Raw genomic sequence first — 20,580 nt, 5'->3', positions numbered from 1 at the left:
GGAGTGATATAGGTTCTTCTACCCTTAGCCTGTCTAACAGGGGATACCAGCTCCTCTTCGGCCAAGCTGGACCTATGAAAATGAATTTCCCCGAGCTCTCGCTGATCTTCCTCAAGGTGGCCGGGATAAGCGGGATTGGCGGGAAGACATATGCTAGCAGGGCTGTGGAGTCGGTAGATAAATGCTCCGACTGACTCCTCAGTTTTTTGTACTTCCGACTCCGACTCCTCTGTATTTAATATGCGAATGTATTTTATTCATTCCTTGAAGGAAAGAAAGAAGTTCTTCTAAGCTCTTCTAGCACAGAGAGGTAGTTGGGCAGAAGCTGCTGCCTTTCTTCTTTGTGTGCTGATCTTCTGCTGAAGACAGGGCAGTGGGAGGATCCAAGAAGGGACATTTATTTTAAAACATGATTTCCCTAGAAGAATCCCATAGTCATGTTTAAAGTTTAAGATAACATTCTGAGTTTACACGTTTTATAGCCTTAGCTGAATGACAGCAGTTTTTCCAATGGTTTACAGCAGGGATGTCAAACTCATGGCCCTCCAGCTGTTGCAAAACTACAACTCCCATCATGCCTGGGCATACTACAGCTATCAGGGAATGATGGGAGTTGTAGTTTTGCAACATCTGGAGGGCCATGAGTTTGACATCCATGGTTTACAGCTTCAGTCTTGAACTATTGACCCTCCATTCCCTTCACTTATACAAGTGTCTCTAGTCCTGCAAAACACATATTTACTTAATCCCTTATCAGTGAGAGGCTAGGTAAACCATGGGCATTGTGTTCCCTGTAACATCAGAACACAACACAATGGAAAGTATATGTATTGTCACTCCTAATTGTGCATTGCGTGCCATATAGTGAAGCATATGAAAAGCATGCTTCTTCACATCACTGAACGCGTTTGTTTTGCGGTTACGTGAGGCACTGCATGCATTGGCCTTTATTCTTACAGTAGAGAAGTCATTAATTATAACTGTTTATGAATTCGGACATTTAAACTTGCTTTTTTATTTTTTTATTCCAATTTAAATTTAGTAGGAGTCGGAGTCGGAGTATTTTTTGCCGACTCCGACTCCAGGTACCCAAAATTGACTCCGACTCCGACTCCACAGCCCTGTATGCTAGATCAATGTCCCATGGTTTTGACATGGCATCTATCCCCAGAGGATCTCCGCTGGGATCTAGGGAAAAGAACTGAGATGCCTGGGCGTTTTCTCTGGAGGCTAGAAGGTCCACCTGGGGGTACCCCCATTTCCTGCAGATCTGATAAAAGACCTGCCTGTTCAGCATCCATTCTCCCGGATGGAATCTTCTTCTGCTCAGGTAGTCTGCTGTAACGTTGTCCTTCCCTCTGATATGGAGGGCTGAGATAGATAGGATATTTTCCTGTGCCCAAAGAAAGATTTTTTATGCGACCTCCTGAAGACCTGGGTTCTGAGTTCCCCCTTGATGCCTTATATAGCAGACTGTAGTTATAGTGTCTGATAGAACTTGAACGCGATTCCCTCTTAAGAGAAGTTCTGCTGCTTGGAGAGACTTTAGTACCGCCATTAATTCCCTTACGTTTCAGGAACGCTGACTCTCTGCTAGGGACCATGAACCCTGAAAGAAATTATCTTCTATGTGTGAACCCCAACCGGACATGCTGGCATCGGTTACCACGGTCAAACAAGGTCTTCTCAACCAGTGAACCCCTCTCTGCAGGTTGGCGGGAGTTATCCACCAGTTCAAGGACTCCTTTATGGACATTGGAATCCTGATCTTCCTGTCTAGAGACCTTTGGTCCTTGTCCCACTTGGTAAGAACTAGACCCTGTAGTGGCCTCGAGTGGATCTGGGACCACTGGACCATCTGAATACAGGATGTCATCAAGCCTAGTATACGCATAGCCTCTCTAATGGAGCAGAGGTTTCTTCTTTGGAAGGAGGATACTTCTTCTGTAAATGCATCGCGTTTTGATCTTTCTTTCGCTCATGCTGAGATCTGATTTCTCTAGGTTGATTATCCAGCCTAAATCTTGTAGAACCCTTAACGTCGTCTGCAGATGGTTCCGCAGAAGGACCTCTGAGGATGCTGTCAGGAGGAAGTAGTCTAAGTACGGGATTATTGTTATTCCCTGTTGTCTCAGGAAAGCCATTATCTCTACTATTAGTTTCGTAAAAATGCGTGGAGCACTTGAAATCCCGAATGAAAGACATTGGAACTGGAAGTGATGAACCATGCCGTCTAACGTCACCGCGAACCTGAGGAACTGATGATGGCTCGGATGTATGGGGACATGATAGTAGGCATCTTTGAGATCGATTGTGCACATCAATGCCCCTACTGGAATCAGTGGAACTGTTGAACGTATTGACTCCATCTTGAACCTGAAATATTGAATCCATCTGTTCAGGAACTTCAGGTTTATGATAGTTCTTAGTGAACCGTCTGTTTTTTTTTACCCAGAACAGTTTGGAGTAGTGGCCTCTGCCCTGTTGGGGTCTTGGAACAAAAACTATTGCTTCCATTGCGCAAAGTTTCTCCAAGTCCTGAACCATCTGGTTCTTTAGTGACGGAGACTGGGAATCTCTGAGGAGGAGGACGACTGAACTCTATTTTGTACCCCTCTCATACAGTCTGAAGTACCCAGGGGTTCTGAGTTACTAGAGACCATTGATGACTGAAGAACCAAAGTCTCCCCCCCACCGGTCTGGCGTCATTTGTTCTGGTAAGAGGAAGTGTTGGGTTTGAGAAGGAACCCCCTCCCCTTCCCACCTTTGGGGTAGCTCCACCTGCCCGACTTGCCTTTCCCTCTACCTGAAAAATTCTGTGTCTGTCCCTGGCCTGAATTTTTCCGAAAGGACCTAGTCTTCTTAGATCTCTCCTCCGGAAAGCCTTTCTTCTTGTCCGCGGCACTCTCGAGGATTGTATCTAGGACTGGGCCAAACACATGTGAACCTGAGAAAGGGATCGAACAGAGCCTATTCTTTGAAGCTACGTCCCCTGACCAACTTCTTAGCCAAAGGGCCCTTCTAGCAGTATTCGCCAGGGTGCTGTTTCTAGCTGAAATTCTAATGGATTCGGCCGAAGCGTCCGCCAGATAGGCCGTAGCCATCTTAAGAAGGGGAATGGATTCTAAAATGTCCTCCCTTGGGGTTTTAATCTAAGGTGGTTCTCTAGCTGATTCAGCCATAACCCCATAGACCTGGCAGTAATATTGACATTAATAAGAGCAGACGAACACTCCCAGGCCTTCTTAAGTAGACCCTCCGTCTTCCTATCCATAGGGTCCTTTAAATTTGAGGAATCCTCAAAGGGAATGGAGGTCTTCTTTGTGACCTTAGCCACCTGAATGTCCATCTTGGGAACTTCATCCCATAGTTTAGTATCCTCGGGATTAAATATCAGCCGATTTTTAAATTCCTTAGGCATAACTAATTTCTTTTCGGCCTCCCTCCATTCCTCCAGAATTATCTCCTTCAGATGGGAATTTACTGGGAATAGGCGAGTCTTTTTTGCCCCTAACCCCCCAAACATCTCGTCCTGAACGGATATGGGAGGGCTAGCTTCCTCTACTTGCATGGTATCTCTAACCGCATGGAGGAGGGCGTCTAGGTCCTCAGTAGAAAATAAATATCTTTTAGGGTGGTCTGAAGAACCTGAAGCAGAGATGGTGTCTTCCTCAATCTCTCCGTCCGAGACTTCCTGATTTTCAGAATCAGAGTCCTCCTGAGTCCTCCTTTTTGGGGGAGGGGAGTAAGGTTGAGAAGGAGGTGGCGGAGGGTTTAGAGAAGAAACCGTAGCCTGTACTTCTTCACGAATGATATTCCTAAGTTCTGTGAGAAAGGACGGCTGCTCATCCTTCATTAACCTGGCAATGCAATCGGCACATAACTGCTTCTTGTAAGATATATGCATCTTTTCCCCGCAAGTCGCACATTTTCTCGGTTTCCTTTTGGGATCTTGGAGAGCCGACTGCCCTGAACTCCCCCCAGGGGGAGGGAGTCAACCCCAGAGTGCGAGACCGGGCTTCCTGGTCTCCAGCGCTTGTACTGGGTGCCGCCATCTTGTTTCCGGCTGACCCGGAAGTGACGTCATAGCCGCGTCACGTGATGTGATCTAGGATCAGGAGCGCGCCGCTGAGCCCAGAGCTCCCGGAGGAGAAGCGGCTTCGGCGTCCCGCCTGCCGCCGTCCAAGGCAGGCCGGGACAAAGCTAGAGAACCCCTGAAGGGGGAGCTAGCGGGGCCGTGCGGGATGCCGCCTGATCTGGACTGAGAGGGGAGTGCGGGACCCCCGACCAGACCTGGCCCCAGGTGCCTAGGTAAGCACTCCTAAGAGAAATCCTGCCTCACTTGCCTATCCCTGTAGGGACAGGAAGACACTGGAGATCGGAGGGAAGGAGGGGGGGCTTTTAACCTGTCTCACTTCCTGTCCCTACAGAGATTGGATTGGACATCCTCCCATGTGCTGTCATGGGCGATGTCCTGGAAAGATAGAGCATGTCCTATTCTTTTCCGCAATTGCAGACAAGAACAGGCATTTCTATCACAGGGCTGGGAGTGTGCGTTCCACAAAATGTGGAACGCACATGGCTGGTACCAATTTGCGGACAGAAAAACAGCAGCCTTGGGCCTAATTCACATATCCGTGATGAAATCCATGATAAGATGGTCAGTAATTCATCCATGAAGATGTCTGTAAAGATACCCTGTTTGGTCCGTGTGTCCGTGTTCCACAGACACTGCACAGCTGAAAATTAATGGCATCCGTGTTTTTCAAGGATCCATAGATTATAAAAGACATGATTGATCTGTAAACACGGACAAAATAGGGCATGCTCCCGGGCTAAAACCACGGACCAGGCTTAAAACACAGATGTGTGAATACACACATTAAAATGAATAGGTACGTGTGCTGTACATGGAGAACATAGACAGCGCACGTATGTGAATCACTGACATGTGAATAAGGAATTTCAGTAAGTGTGCATGTGTATGGTGATGTTGGGAGGGAACCCCAATGGCCTAGGGATCATTTAGCCTTCAGCTATCTAAATTGTATAGACATCAAGGGATTGGGGGGGGATGGGGTACAAGTACTAGATCAATTTTTTTTTCTGTATTTTTCTGTTCAGAAGAACAACAATATAATGATGATGTGAACTCTCCCTAAGAGCAATTTTAGATTTACCAAAGCCTGACAATGTACAAGCCATTCAGAGGCTGCTAGGGTTTGTAAACTACGCTCCTCTTTAAAATTCTCACCACATTTTACCACAAATATATGAGAACCACCAAACAGACTGACAGACAAAGACCATGTCTGGGCCTAGTAATCCAGCTATGATGAGGCCCTCAAGCAAATAAAAGGTATCGGGAGTCATTAACAAAGAACGTCTTTTTATGCTGGTCTTTGTTTCCCCCGATGCGCTTGCAGAGAAAAGAGCCTAATTTATGGTAAGGCTATAGTCCATGCGCCTGAGGTAAAAACTACTTCATCCTCTGGCTGTTTTCAGGTGTCACGGATAGTAAATATTGTCACAAAGAAATATAAAAAATAAAAAAGAAGGTCTTGTGACATTTTTTATGCCAAAATGACCTCCATTGTTCCTAAACATCCAGTGTCAATGAAGAACTAAGGCTACCTGCACACTTTGCGGATTATGCTTAGTTTTTCCTCCTGGATTTTCGTGCAGAAAACAAAATTTAATGCGATTTAACATCTGATGTACACTTTGTTTTTCTTTCCGTACAAAAATGGACCTGCCATGCGGATTTCGCTTTCCTTTCCGTACAGAAATGGATCTGCCATGCGGATTTCGCTTTTCTTTCCATACAGAAATGGACTTGCCATGCGGATTTCGCTTTTCTTTCCGTACAGAAATTGACCTCCCATGCGGATTTTTAAATCCTCAGCATGTCAGTTGTTTGTGCGTTTTTTTGTGTAGATTTCAACTTTTGCAATGCAAAGCTTGAGCTCCGCATTAAATCTGCAACAAAAACTAAAGTAACATAAGCAGATTTTGGTGTGGAAATGCACACAAAAATCCATGCAGAATTTCTGTTTTGAAATCTGCACTTGTGAGCAGAACTGTGATTTCGTAGTAAAGAGGTCACAGAGAGGCACGGAGCATTATCAGTCATGTTAATGCTCCGTGCCTCTGCAGTCTGCATCGGGTCTTGGCACTCTTTCACGGAGCGGATGCCACGCACGGCATCCGCTCGTGTGAAACAGCCCCAAGGCTAACTGCACACAGATGCGGGCTGTCTTGCAGAAATTCAGAACAAATTTCTTGTGCAAGTAGCCTAAGGCCTCCATTTGCACTTCACTGCATCACGGATGTGTGTTGTCCATGTTCTCCACGATGTACCTATTGATTTTTAATGCGTCTGTTTACATATCAGTGGTTCCATCACGTGAGCATGCGCCACTTTGGTCCCTGATGTGAACCCAACACTCCCATTAAAGCCTATAGGTCCGTGAAAAACCACTGACAATACAGATGGCAATCTTCTGTAGGACCCTCTGCATTAGTGGCAAATCGCGGATCTGCAAAACACGGATAACGGCTGTGTGCGATGTGCCTGCCGCATTTGGCGGAATAGAATGTCTGTCCCTCAATAGACCAGTCCTATCTTTGTCCATGATATGGACACAAAAAGGACTTGTTCTATTTTTTTTTGCGGGGCTGCGGAATGGAAGTACGGATGCGGATATCACATGGAGTGCTGTCCGCATCTTTTGCTGCCCCGTAGAAGCGAATGGGCCCAAGCAACGTTCGTGTGCATGAGGCCTAATAGTCATCTTCTATCCTATCGACAGGGGATAACGTCCAAAAACTTGGGTTGACTGAGCCTGTATGAAAAACATCTCTTTTAGCTAACCTGTGAGGGGAAGACACATTGATCATTACTTACCCTTCTGACACTCCACCGATTCTGCAATCCTAACTGAGATCATGTGACCACGAGACTGTCTGTGGGCTCCTCCTCTGATGTCACAACCAGATGACCCCTGTTCAGCTACATCTACATTATGCAGCTTAATAGGCACACATTCGGTTGCAATGTGAAAGGAAGAGCCCTCAGCCAGTTACATGATCCCAGGATCAAAGAATCAGCAGAGCGACTGAAGGGCAAGTACTGTTCAATCTGGGTCAATTATAAACTGTGCTACTCCATTGTGTGGCAGAAAAATAAAATAAAAAGTTGCACTGCGGTGTCAGAGACCGGATATAGGCCTCGATAGATTTACCAACATTTAGTCCTAGATAAAGGAGTAAATATTGTTGAAAAAATACTCTGTGGGTCAATGGAGTAAGAAGAAATGACTGGGCCCTGCAGAAATTTTTTGAATGGTCCCCATGAGCGCCCTCCCCAAGCAACTTCTTCAGATGTGAACGCAGACTAAAAGAGGGCCCAGAGAACCCCTTTAATAACTTTCGAGGTGGGTAGACCAGATGTGTGCAGACATATTGGCCACTTTTGTGAATAAGGAGAAGCAGGTGGAGACATGCAGAATCTGCTAGATCCCGACGATGTTATGTTATCCCACAAAAAGCATTGCTATGCAATTAATTAGGCATTCCAAATGAAATATTGCAATACACATGAAATAAAAACATTGCAAGGTTATTGACGTACATACCATTTTCTTCAATGGTAGCGCTCCCTGCTGTTTAGGCTACTTTCACTCACACTGGCGTTTCTGGGTCCGCTTGTGAGATCTGTTTCAGGGCTCTCACAAGCGGCCCAAAAAAAAAAAAAAAAAAAAAAATCAGTTCAGCCCCAATGCATTCTGAATGGATAAGGATCCGTTCAGAATGCATCAATTTGGCTGCGTTTGGTCTCCGTTGCATTTTTTAGGCGGTCACTAAAACGCAGCTTGCAGCGTTTTGGTGTCCGCCTGACGATGCGGAGCCAAACGGATCCGTCCTGACTTACGATGTAAGTCAACGGGGACGGATCCATTTTCACTGACACAATATGGTGCAATTGAAAACTGATCCATCCTCCACTGACTTTCAATGTAAGTCAGGACAGATCCGTTTTGACTTAGAGTATTATTATTTTTTTTTAAAGAATAATGCAAACGGATCCGTTCTAAACGGATACAAGCGTTTGCATTATCGGTGCAGATCCGTCTGTGCAGATACAAGACGGATCCGCACTGAACGCAGGTGTGAAAGTAGTCTTATCCTTCTGGTCCACCTTCTCCTGCATTTAGTGGTGGAGTAACATGCTCAGTAGCTTCCCTGCTCCCCTTCTCTCACTGCTAGCATAGTGATCTCATATAAAGCAAGTGTTGTGGCCTAGACACCATTCATTTATCTATCCCTACTGCTAAATTCAGAGAAATCCCTCTCTCTCTCTAAACAGAGGAGGAGGAAATTATGGGGGCATTACATTACATACCCTATGTATCTCTGGGGCTATATGAGGGACTATTTTCTATGCAGGGGAGGACGGGGTTAACAAGAGCTAACTGTAATTAATCCTGGGAGGTGCAGGAAGGGGAGTCCTATATAGAAATATGTGTGTAAAAAAACCTGTTGTAAATGTGTGTCAGACTGGTAACCCCTTTAACTCTGCACTGGGCCATGACACACACAAGCATTATGGACACAATATACGTCTGGAATGCCATTGTGTGAATAGCCTTCAGGATAAGTTTACTCACGGCCGCTTTGTGAATATCTTACATCCATATGAACGGGGTTGTTTTTGCAGCATGCGTATGGATTTCTGCAAGGTCCACCTCAAATAAACAGAACAATCACAGAAAGTTCAAGTACAAATTTGTCACATGTGAACATGTCGAAATCTCTGAAACGTCACCACCTAAATTCATACTGAAACGTTACCTTTACAAGTGAAGATGCACATGTCCTGTACAGATTCAACAGACCCCATGGTTGCTATTGATTACAGCACCCCCCTATAATATGAAGGTGCAGTGTGTAGCCCACAGTTGAATGGAGAAGGGGCTGGTCTCTGACTAGCATTCTCATCAGTGGTCTCCAAGTATCTGTAGATTTACCTGCAGGATGTGAAGGCCACGTGCTCAAATCCTTCTGTAAGCCTTGTGCTGCTGAAGTGTCACCACAGACTGTTTAATATCCAAGAAGAAAGCGCTTTTTACAACTTCCCTTCCTGGTGTGCTGCCCCTCCTCGAATATGTAATTAGTTCCCCAAAGCTGAACTCAGTGGCCGCCCCCTCCCATACTGAAGGTAGCAGGCTCCAGTCATGAGTAATGTTCACACCATGGATTGAGCAGTTCTTCTGTATCATAAAGAAGTTACATACAATTTTCCTTTAAAATGCAGCAATTATTTTCAGGCTGAGGTTACATGATAACGTCGCATGTGAAGGTTTTTTTGCAATAAAACCCATGAAAGGCTGGGGCTACACCAGGGCCAATTCTAGCAATTAAATCAAAGGTTAGAAAAACAAGTAGCCAACTGAATGTAACCCACACATAAGGGTACATCTACATGGCAACACGGGTCGCGTCTAGGAACGCAGAGTGGCAGAGATGTCATAGAAATGTATATGATAGCAGCGCGAATCACAAAAAATACAACACTGCTGAATTTGTTTGTGATTCTCTCTGCTATCACATACATTTCTATGGGATCACCACCACTCGCCGTGTAGCATACCCTAAATATATACAAGCAGTGAAAATACTGCACACACACCTATATACTATATATCAGCAGTGACTATATTGCACACATAAATATATACCAGCATTGAACATATCGCATGTACAAATATACTGTATACTAGCAATGAATATATTGCACACATAAATATATACTAGCAGTGAACATATCATATACACCAATACACTGTTTACCAGCTGTGGCTATACTGCACACATAAATACAGTATATACTAGCAGTGAACATATTGTACACACCAATATACTGGATAACAGTAGAGATGGCCTTGGGGTTAGCCCGGCGGTCATTTCGCGGCAAACTTTGAGCGTTCACGATTCGCCGAGCATGCAAACATATCACGATATTCACGCCCGCCATATTCTATTACATTGTGAAGAACTTTGACCAATGACACATCCATCAGGTGGTACAGGACAGCCAATTGAGACGTTTCAGCACATGGACATACCCCCTACCTTATAAATAAACCTGATCTGGGCGCCATTTTACATTAAGTCGTTTGCCAGTGTAGGGAGAGGTTGCGGCGTGGAGCAGATACAGACTGATAGGGACACAAATCGCTAGCTAATAGGGCCACAAAAGTCCTTTTAAGGACCGGTATAGGTATGCTATCGATAGGTGTGACATACTGAGGGGTGTAATATACATATAATATACTTTCTAACATAGAAAGTATATTATAGTGCAATTGTATTGTGCAGCAGTTGTGTGCGGTTCTGCTTCAATACTGCAGCCACACAGAGTGCCAAACACTATTTGAAGAAATCATTTCTACTGGTGTGATTTACCAGTCCCCCCCCCCTCCCCCCAAAAAAAAAAACTGTTTGAAGCAGGGATTTTATATACCAATAATATACGTTATATATAGTGCATTTAGGTAGTGCAGTATTTGTTTGCGGTTTTGCTGCGTTACCGCATCTACACAGAGTGACAAACACTATTGGAACCAATAATTTCAACTGATGTGATTTACCAGTTGCCCCCCCAAAAAAACTGATTGAGGCAGGGGTGTGATATACCTTCTTCCACAAATACTGCTCTTCTATAGGAACTTTTGTCACAGGGTCATTTTGAAAATGACAGGCAGAGTAAGAGGCAGGCCATTCCGCAGGGGTGGTAGGGGTCGGGCAGGTGCACCAGGCCGGAGCCTAAGTGGGAAGTTGCAGAAGGTGCATGCGATTACATCAAAGGATGCACCAGACTTGGTTGAGTGGCTCACTCAGCCTTCCGCTTCTGCACCCTCCTCATCCTCTCTATCTGCACCCTCTTCACTCTCTGCTGTGTCCACCCCCAAAGACACCAACACCACCACCATATCCCCTCCACTCGAGTCAGAGGAATTATTTTCCCATCTGCAACGGATCTCCTGGCACCCCGACTGGGTACCTCCGTCGATAGATGCTCCTAGTGCTTTCCGAAGACTTCAAGCACTTCACTTGACACCGTACGCACTGCAGACCCCACAAACCGCCGCAGCTTGGTTGGGGTCTCACCGTCCTCCACCCACGCTGGACCCAAGACCGGGCTTCAGCTTCCAGTGGGTGAACCTCTCCTACATCCAGAGAGCAGGAGCCATGAACAAGCTCTTACAAGAGCTTATACTCAGGGGAGTATTGTGATATAGCAATCCCCAAGAGTGTAGTTATCGCATTCCCCAAACATGAGCCAAAACTTCATGAAGGTATAAAGCAGCACCTTTATTTTAACACACAAGCATTTTATACACATCTTCCAACAAGGTTACCACCCACAGGGTTTTGTAAAAACAGCCAATAACCACGTACAATACACTCAGACACTCCCACACAAAATCCTCCCCTCTGCCCGTGATAGAATTACCTCACACTGGGTTGATGCAATCATCACAGGCAGGCGAATACACAATATCCTCTGTCCTGGAGACAACCGAGACGTAATTCAATTATCTCTCAGGACAAAGGACATCGCCAATACACACAGAGAGACAATGGAACAGACCTCCCTACTCAACGTATACAATGTCCCACCCTTTTCAATACACATAGTCATTTAACATCCCAAAATGGCACGAATTAGACCAGGGGTTCAAGTTAGTCCAAGTCATTTGTGAACAAAGGAGGCCTGGCTGATGAGAGGGCCCATAATCCTTGGCCAAGAGGCTAGTAGGCAGGCCCCTCCAAAACCCAGTGGCGAGGTTGGTTTCATCACACATCTCCCCCTCCCAGGGAAGACTAACCAGATACCTGACCTCACGGTCAGTACCTGATTTAGTCTGGCAGTCCAACCACAACCCAATACTGGACCTGTTAAATTCTGGGGCCTGGCTCTGTTCTGTATGTCCCCAGCTGTTGAGTGGGCATCTGCGACTCCTTGCTTCCTTGTGGTTCTCTAGCTTGGAGCTGTAGGTACTTGGTAGGCAGAGGCCGACTGCGCTCTGCCCGGATGCCAGCTCTTCCACTGGGGTAGCCTGTGGTAAGTCCGGCTCTGGAGAAGAGAATAGGGGAGGGCAGGGGCCAACTGTGTTCTGCCCCGATGCCAGCTCTTCTGCTGGGAAAGCCTGTGTGGAGTCAGCCTCTGGAGAAGAGGATAGAGGAGGGCAGAGGCCAACTGCGCTCTGCCCAGATGCCAGCTCTTCCGCTGGGATGGGGTCAGGGAATCCTACCCCCAGGACCTTGTTGCGGATCAGCTGTGGACAGGAGGGATCGCTTACCTCCTCCTCCTGGCATTCCTGCGGGGTTGGTGGGGACTCTGTACCGGCCGTCCAGCATCCTGGTAGGCCTGGTGCAGAGACTGCGGTCCCATCCGCGTCATTGGAGTTAGGGGTGCTGTCCCCCTGTGGTTGGGGAGAGAGACCGGTTGTCTCCTCTCCCTTCAAAGTACACTGCCGATGGGGAGAGAGACCGGCTGTCTCTTCTCCTATTAACACCCTCTGCCGCTGGGAAGGGAGGACGACACACTTCTCTCCCTGTATTACCCCCATCTGAAGTTGGAGATCTGGGCCAGCTGCCCAGCATCCCTGTAGGGCCGGCGGAGAGATCTCGGTCTCATCTCCACTTGCCATCTGTCGGTCTTCCCAGGACCAGTCTGTGAGGTCCCTCAACATTTGCGAGTAAGGACCACCTGCGTCCACACCTGGCAACTCCGGCTGCTGCTGAGGGTCTGGACCAGCTGCCCAGCATCCCAGTGGAGAGACCTCAGTCCAATCTCCACCTGCCTGTTGTGGTTCCTCACAGGACCAGTCTATGAGGACCCTTACTTCAGGTTCCTCTGGCCGCCTCAGGGGGAGACTGCTAACCTCCTTGGATGCAGCCTCTGCTTGGCTGCTGTAACACTCCTTCTGCTGAGCAATTTCTCTCTCTTTCGCCAGTCGTAATTCTCGTTCCATCCTTGCGTGTCGCTTGGCTGTGACCTGGTTCCAGATGGCCTGGTATATATCCATGGACACATTATCTCCATACTGGGCCACTCGCTGCCTCACCTCGGCCAGCCAGTCATCTTCAGAGCCTTCCATACTTGTCTGCTCCAAGTCGCTGGATACCTCTGCTCCCAGGGGTGCTGCACGAGTGCTAGCGTTGCCCTCAATTTGTAACTCCACACGTTACCGGTGTCTCTGAGCTGCTTCTCCTCGCACTAGGACGCCATCCCACTGCTGCCACCAAATGTAAAGGATCTCCTGGCACTCCGACTGGGTACCTCCATCGATAGATGCTCCTAGTGCTTTCAGAGGACTCCAAGCCCTCCACTTGACACCGTAAGCACTGCAGACCCCACGAACTGCCGCAGCTTGGTTGGGGGTCTCACCGTCCTCCACCCACGCTGGACCCAAGACCAGGCTTCAGCTTCCAGTGGGTGAACCTCTCCTACATCCAAAGAGCAGGAGCCATGAACAAGCTCTTACAAGAGCTTATACTCAGGGGAGTATTGTGATATAGCATCTTCCAACAAGGTTACCACCCACAGGGTTTTGTAAAAACAGCCAATAACCACGTACAATACACTCAGACACTCCCACACAAAATCCTCCCCTCTGCCCGTGATAGAATTACCTCACACTGGGTTGATGCAATCATCACAGGCAGGCGAATACACAATATCCTCTGTCCTGGAGACAACCGAGACGTAATACAATTATCTCTCAGGACAAAGGACATTGCCAATACACACAGAGAGACAATGGAACAGACCTCCCTACTCAACGTATACAATGTCCCACCCTTTCAATACACATAGACATTTAACATCCCAAAATGGCACGAATTAGACCAGGGGTTCAAGTTAGTCCAAGTCCTTTGTGAACAAAGGAGGCCTGGCTGATGAGAGGGCCCATAATCCTGGGGCAAGAGGCTAGTAGCCAGGCCCCTCCAAAACCCAGTGGCGAGGTTGGTTTCGCCACACCATCCATTCCAGTACTTTACCGATGCGCAGCCATTCTTGGCATCGGATCAGGAAGAGGATGTATCAGAAGTCGCCACCCAACAGTCTGACAACAGTACCCAGATCAGCCCAAAGAGGGTGGTCCCCGCTGTTGCTGACTACTCCGAGATCTCTAATGTCAGTGGTGGTGAAGGTGATGAATCCGATGATGACGTGTGAATGGACATCACGTGGGTGCCCAGAAGAGAGGAAGAGGAGGGATTTCAGAGGGAGAAATGGAGCAGCAGATAGGGAGGAGAAGCAGGCATAACTTATAGTGCAAAGGAGGCAAAAAGCAGACTGCTAATGTATCTGGAACGAAACATCCACAATGCACAGTCACATCTGGCGCTCCCAGGAAGCCGGCACATGGCTCCGCAGTGTGGGCTTTTTTTTAGGTGTCCGCTGCTGACAATAGTGTTGCCATCTGCAGTCTGTGCTGTCAACGCATAAGTCACGGTAAGCCCAATACTCACTTAGGGATGACCGCATTAAGAAGGCACCTGGCCTCCCATCACCGAGCCCATTGGGAGCAACACCGTCAGAACCCACAAAGCCACTCTCCCGACGCTCACCGTCCTGCCTCTTCTCCTTCTCTTCTCTCCTCCCAGTTATCCTCCACTCCACCTTCTACTGTGCCGTTCATCTGGAAAAGGCAGTCTTCCTTGCCCCACATGTTCGAGCGAAAAAAGATGATGACGCCGGATAACCCTCTTGCCCAACGGCTGACCGCTGGCTTATCAGAACTGCTAGCCTGCCAACTACTGCCATATAAACTGGTGGACTCTGAGGTCGTTAGAAAATTTGTGGCCATTGGAACACCGCAATGGAAGGTCCCCGGAAGGAAATATTTCTCCCAGAAGGGCATCCCAGAGCTATATGGCCACGTTCAGCAGCAAGTGAATGTTTTTCTGGCACACAGTGTCAGTGCCAAGATACATCTGACCACAGACACGTGGTCTATCACTTTTATTGCCCACTGGGTGAACCTTCTGATGGCCATCAAGCATGCAACCCGTGGCACCCGTGTAGATTTGGTGTTACCGCCACTGATGCATACTGCATGCAGACCTGCCTCTTCTTCTCCTCATCCTACTCCATCCTCCCTCTCCTCCTCAGCTGACTCCTCCTTTTCCGCTGCTATCGTGTCTTCAGCTGGGTCCCCTAAATCCCCAGAACCTATTTGTTGTGCCAGGGGAGACGTTGCCATGTTGTGCTGCATCTGTTGAGCCTGGAAGCCAAGAGCCACACCAGTCCTGCACTCCTTTCAGCTTTGCGGTCACAGGCAGATCAGTGGCTAACCCCACTCAATTTGACAGTTGGTAAAGGGGTGTGCGACAACGGTGTCAATCTGCTGAGCGCGCTGAAACAGGGCAAAATGACACGCGTGCGGTGCATGGCACATGTCCTGAACTTAGTCGTGCAGCGATTCGTTGCCAAATACCCGCGGTCCAGGACGTCTTGCGGCATGCCAGGAAAATCTCTGGCCATTTTAGAAGATCTTACACAGCCATGGCTTGCCTTGCTGACATTCAGCGGCGACACCACCTGCCCGTCAGACGTCTGATTTGTGACTGCCCGACACGATGGAACGCCACCTTTTATATGCTTGATAGGCTGCTCCAGCAGAAACGTGCAGTTAATGACTACCTGTACGAACTCTGCAGCAGGACAGGCATTTGATGAGATCACCAAACTGGTCAGTCGCAGCCAGGGCGCCATCAGTGAAATCGTACCTTACACCTTCTTTCTGGAGCGTGCATTGTGTCGTGTCATTGATCAAGCTGTGGAGGAGCAGGAAGATGAGGAAGTCGCAATGCTGGATGAATTCCCAGGGGGGCTGCTCCATCTGAGACAAGTCAACAACAGGAGTCTGAAGAGAAGTCAGAGGAGGATCATGCCGGGGGACGGAGGAGGAGCAAGAAGAGCATGCTTTAAACGTTTCTAGGATCCCTGGTGTTGTCCGTGGATGGGGGGAGGACGACATTATCCTGGATGATGAGCAGGAGCCAGGCCACTGCACCGCTTCCAGTTTAGTGCAAATCAGGGCCTTCTTGCTCCAGTGTTTTAAGAGGGACAGCCGTATAAAAAGTAGAAAGGGCAAGGACCAGTACTGGGTGGCAACGTACTTAGATCCCCGGTACAAACACAAAATGCTTCACAGTAGTTTTAATGCATATTTTGGGTAGGTATATAACTGGAATTCAATGAAAAGTTAAACCTACTTTTAAAATTTAACTTTTAATAAATACTATTTAAGATAAATCCCAAATGACAATACAATATATATATATTAAGGTAACTGCAATTAGATATCTAGCATGGAGCATTTAAGGGTATGCAGTATCTCGGACAAATTTATCACAATGAATAAAGAAATTACCACTTACGGTTACCGATATGTAGTACTCAGCGATTCAAGGTTGGATCCCAGATCCGGATTACAATCAGCGGTTCGATATCGAATCCTAGATCTGGATTCCAGGGATGCTGGTCATCAGATTCAAAGTGCAGATACAATCTTCCCACTGCCAATGTGCCAATGGTTCAGGAAAATGGGGAAAAAAATCTAACCTTGGCCAAGACGAAATAGAGGCTATGGTGAGGATTGAAAAGGACCATGACATCATAATCAAGTCCTCTGATAAAGGAGGTAACTTGGTTATGATGGAACATCCAGAATATAAGCGTATGTGCTATGCTATTCAAAATGATAAGGACGGGTATGAGACATTAAAAGAGGATCCGACACAGAATTTCTTTGTACATTTGGAAACTATACTAGAAGAGGCCTTTGAAGCAAAATTAGTGACTAGCAATGAAATGAAATTCATGTTGAAACCATATCCCCAAATTCCTACTTTTTACACCATACCTAAAATTCATAAGGGCCTGGTCCCTTTAAAATGTCATCCTATAGTGGCCGGTATAGACTCTCTAACCCAAAACGTCGGTATATACATTGACCGTATTTTAAGATCTTTTGTTGTATCACTCCCTTCCTATATCAGGGACACGTCTGATCTGCTCACTAAAATTGAGGGCTTACATCTGGATGAGGGCACTCTGATCGCATCTATAGATGTTGAAGCATTATATAGCAACATACCACATAATTTGGGTCTAACGGCTGCTAACCACTTCTTAAAAAGCCGGGGGCATGCAGTACACAGCACATAACCAGCTTATACTGGAACTTATGGATTTTGTCTTACGACATAATTATTTCTTGTTTGAATCAAAGTTCTTCCACCAGCTCAGAGGCACAGCTATGGGGAGCGCCTGTGCCCCTACATATGCTAACTTGTTCCTGGGCTGGTGGGAGGATACGGTGGTATTCACCAAAAAGAGTGTCTGGACACCCGGGATAGCTTTCTGGGGCCGCTATATGGATGATATCCTGATATTGTGGAGCGGCCCCAGAGGGCTGTTCTTGGATTTTGTGGCGGACCTAAACAATAACCAAATTGGAATGCATTTTACATCAGAAATCAGTGATAAAGGTCTTGCCTTCTTGGATCTGTATATTTCTCTCAATAATGGCAGCATCAGTACCAAAACTTATAGAAAACCAAAAGCTACAAATAGCCTGCTGAGATGGGAAAGCCCAAAGGGCAATATCTAAGAATTCAGAGAATTCGCAGTTCCAATAAGGATTTCTATGAACAAGCACGGGATTTAAAAACTAGATTCAAAGACAGGGGTTACCCAGACCAACCTTTACAGAGAGCCTTTAAGGCAGCAGAAAATACCACCAGGTTGGATCTACTAAACCCAAGAAAAGGAAAGACAATAGAAAGGGAAATTGATCCTACTTGTCGTATAATAGGAACCTTTGACCACTGTAATAAGGAGGTGAGAGATATCCTGAAAAAATATTGGGAAATGCTCCGCCTTGATTCCCATATAGGGGATATGCTTCCAATGTACCCGGCTATAATGTATAGGAGAGGCAGATCACTTGGAGACAGGTTCATCCATAGTCACTACATCCCGACCCCTAAACCAGGTACCTGGCTGGATAGAAAACCTCTAGGGACGTTTCGCTGTGGCACATGCATAGCGTGCCCCTTTATCTATCAAACCAATAATTTTTCCAGCTACACAACTAATAGGACCTATACTAATAGGGACTTTGCCAACTGTAAAACATCAGGGGTGGTATATCTGATTAATTGTATTTGTGGCCTACAGTACGTGGGTAAAACTAAAAGAGAGCTCAGAAGGAGGATTGGTGACCATTTGGGTGATATAAGGAATAAAAAAGACACTGACGTTGCCAGACATGTTTGTTTATTTCATAGCATCAATGATAAGGCAATTAGTTTCTGTGTGGTGGAAGTGGTACGTCGGTCACCTCGCGGTGGCGACCATAATAAAAGGATCCTACAAAAGGAGGCCGAGTGGACTCACAGATTGAAAACGGTGAGCCCACTGGGACTCAATGAAATTCTAACTTTTGGATCCTTTTTGTGATTTTCTTTTTTGAATATTGCCCAGTAGGAGTTCTAGCCTGAGTCCTCTTGTGGGTGTATTCATTATGAATTGACTCGTTTGAAATTAAAAATAGATATCGAACCGAAATAGGTTTAACTGAGTGTATCTTGGGGTGATCTAGGGTATCTGTGTATCTGACTATTATGAACCAATACGTAATTGTCTTAGTCCCTGCTTAATCACCCATTCCTAGTATATATATGTATTTTTACTGGTCATCGTATTAATGTAAATTTACCCCAATGGCCACTGAGGATGTGTCTGCGAGGAGCCGCATAAACATAGTCACCTTTACTTGACAATTCATCCCCTATACCAGGGTGGAATAATTTAGAATCTACGTGAATATATGCGGTTCACATGCACCGGGATAAAGACTCCGCCTCCTGGCTGACGTCACTAGTACGAGGCGAGCGCCCGGAGATGCGTTCCATATGCGGTTCACGCATTGGAAACGTCACATCCTGCTGCACATGGGCACTTATGGGAGGCGCCGTGGTGACGCCCTGCGTTCCACCGCTAAAGGATTATAGTTATGCAGTTCGGGACGCATGGAAATACGTCACTTGCGTTTCACAATCTAATCTTTAAGCGGAAGTCGGCCCCTCGTGGAACGCACGCCGGAACACACATGGCGAACACATCGGTGAGTGATTAGACATTATCAAAAGGGGTATTTAGTGGCAGCAGGAGTATGTATCTGCCTGGACTGCTATTATCACATCACTAAGACCAGCAGCATTATCTGGCTTGTTTTTGGCTGTTGTGCCATTTTTGCATCTATTATCCCCTGATGATTCTGCCACCAAATAGGTGACAGAGAGAAACGCGTCGGGATTACACTTCTTTCTGGGAGCAATTTTTTTATAGGGTTAATTGTCCAGGGTTTAGCCATCGATAAGTGGGGTTGCCTCATTAGGGGGTGATACCTCCGCGGTTAGGCAGAGGTTCTATCCACTTCTAGGCAGGGACCTTTAGCATTGTAGGGTCAGACCTCCCTATTTTTCTTATCTCTTTTTTTCCCCATTTTCCTGAACCATTGGCACATTGGTAGTGGGAAGATTGTATCTGCACTTTGAATCTGATGACCAGCATCCCTGGAATCTGGATCTAGGATTCAATATCGAACCGCTGATTGTAATCCAGATCCGGGATCCAACCTTGAATCGCTGAGTACTACATATCGGTAAGCGTAAGTGGTAATTTCTTTATTCATTGTGATACATTTGTCCGAGATACTGCATACCCTTAAATGCTCCATGCTAGATATCTAATTGCAGTTACCTTAATATATATATATATATATATATATATATATATATATATTGTATTGTCATTTAGGATTTATCTTAAATAGTATTTATTAAAAGTTAATTTTTAAAAGTAGGTTTAACTTTTCAGTGAATTACAAACACAAAATGGAGGAAATGTTACCACCATCACAGAGGGCTGTCAGAAGGCAGCACTTTCAGGCCTTGCTTCGAGAAATGCTGCATTCTGCTTTTGCAGGCGCTGTCAGAGGAATTTCCACTCAAAGAGAAACAGTTGCGGCTACCAATTTAACAGCGCATGGAAGAAGAGGGCAGTTTGAAGATGTGTTGGTCACTTCGGATATGAGATCATTCTTGCAGCCAACCCATTGACAGCCGTCCTCCGGATCCAGCCTCAGGGAACGCCTAGACCGTCAGGTTAACGGCCGATGTGAACACTCTGAGAAGTAATGAACCCCTGGACTACTGGGTGTGCAGGCTTGACCTGTTTCCAGAGCTGGCACAATTTGCCATGGAACTGTTGGCTTGCCCAACATCCAGTGTTCTGTCCGAAAGGACGTTCACCGCAGCAGGGGGGATCGTGACCAATAAGCGCACTCGCCTAGCTCACGACAGTGTGGACTACCTCACATTTCTAAAAATGAATGAGGCATGGATCTCAACACATGTGACGAGTCGACCATGTTTGATTGAAATTCCTCATGACAGCCCACAAATATCCGCCACCACCCAGAACAAATC

At 46.5% G+C, this 20,580-nt stretch overlaps 1 protein-coding gene across 2 annotated transcripts in view; it reads right to left on the bottom strand.

Moving 5' to 3' along the window:
- The window catches only part of LOC122932077 (prostaglandin reductase 1-like), a 70,801-nt gene extending 61,636 nt beyond the window's left edge, over window positions 1-9,165 (bottom strand). The window contains exons 1-2 of one of the 2 annotated variants that reach the window (XM_044286279.1): window positions 9,030-9,082; window positions 8,670-8,747 (exon numbers count right to left, since the gene is read on the bottom strand). In XM_044286279.1, coding sequence (XP_044142214.1) covers window positions 8,670-8,722 — 53 coding nt within the window. In that variant the 5' untranslated portion in view covers window positions 8,723-8,747; window positions 9,030-9,082. Of the gene's footprint in view, window positions 1-8,669; window positions 8,748-9,029 lie in introns of both variants that reach the window. The other variant, XM_044286287.1, reaches the window with a different exon arrangement.
- Window positions 9,166-20,580: the final 11,415 nt, after the last annotated feature.

Source organism: Bufo gargarizans, chromosome 1 (assembly GCF_014858855.1).
Source record: "Bufo gargarizans isolate SCDJY-AF-19 chromosome 1, ASM1485885v1, whole genome shotgun sequence".
Lineage (NCBI taxonomy): Eukaryota > Metazoa > Chordata > Amphibia > Anura > Bufonidae > Bufo > Bufo gargarizans.
This window is presented reverse-complemented; position numbering and strand designations above follow the sequence as displayed.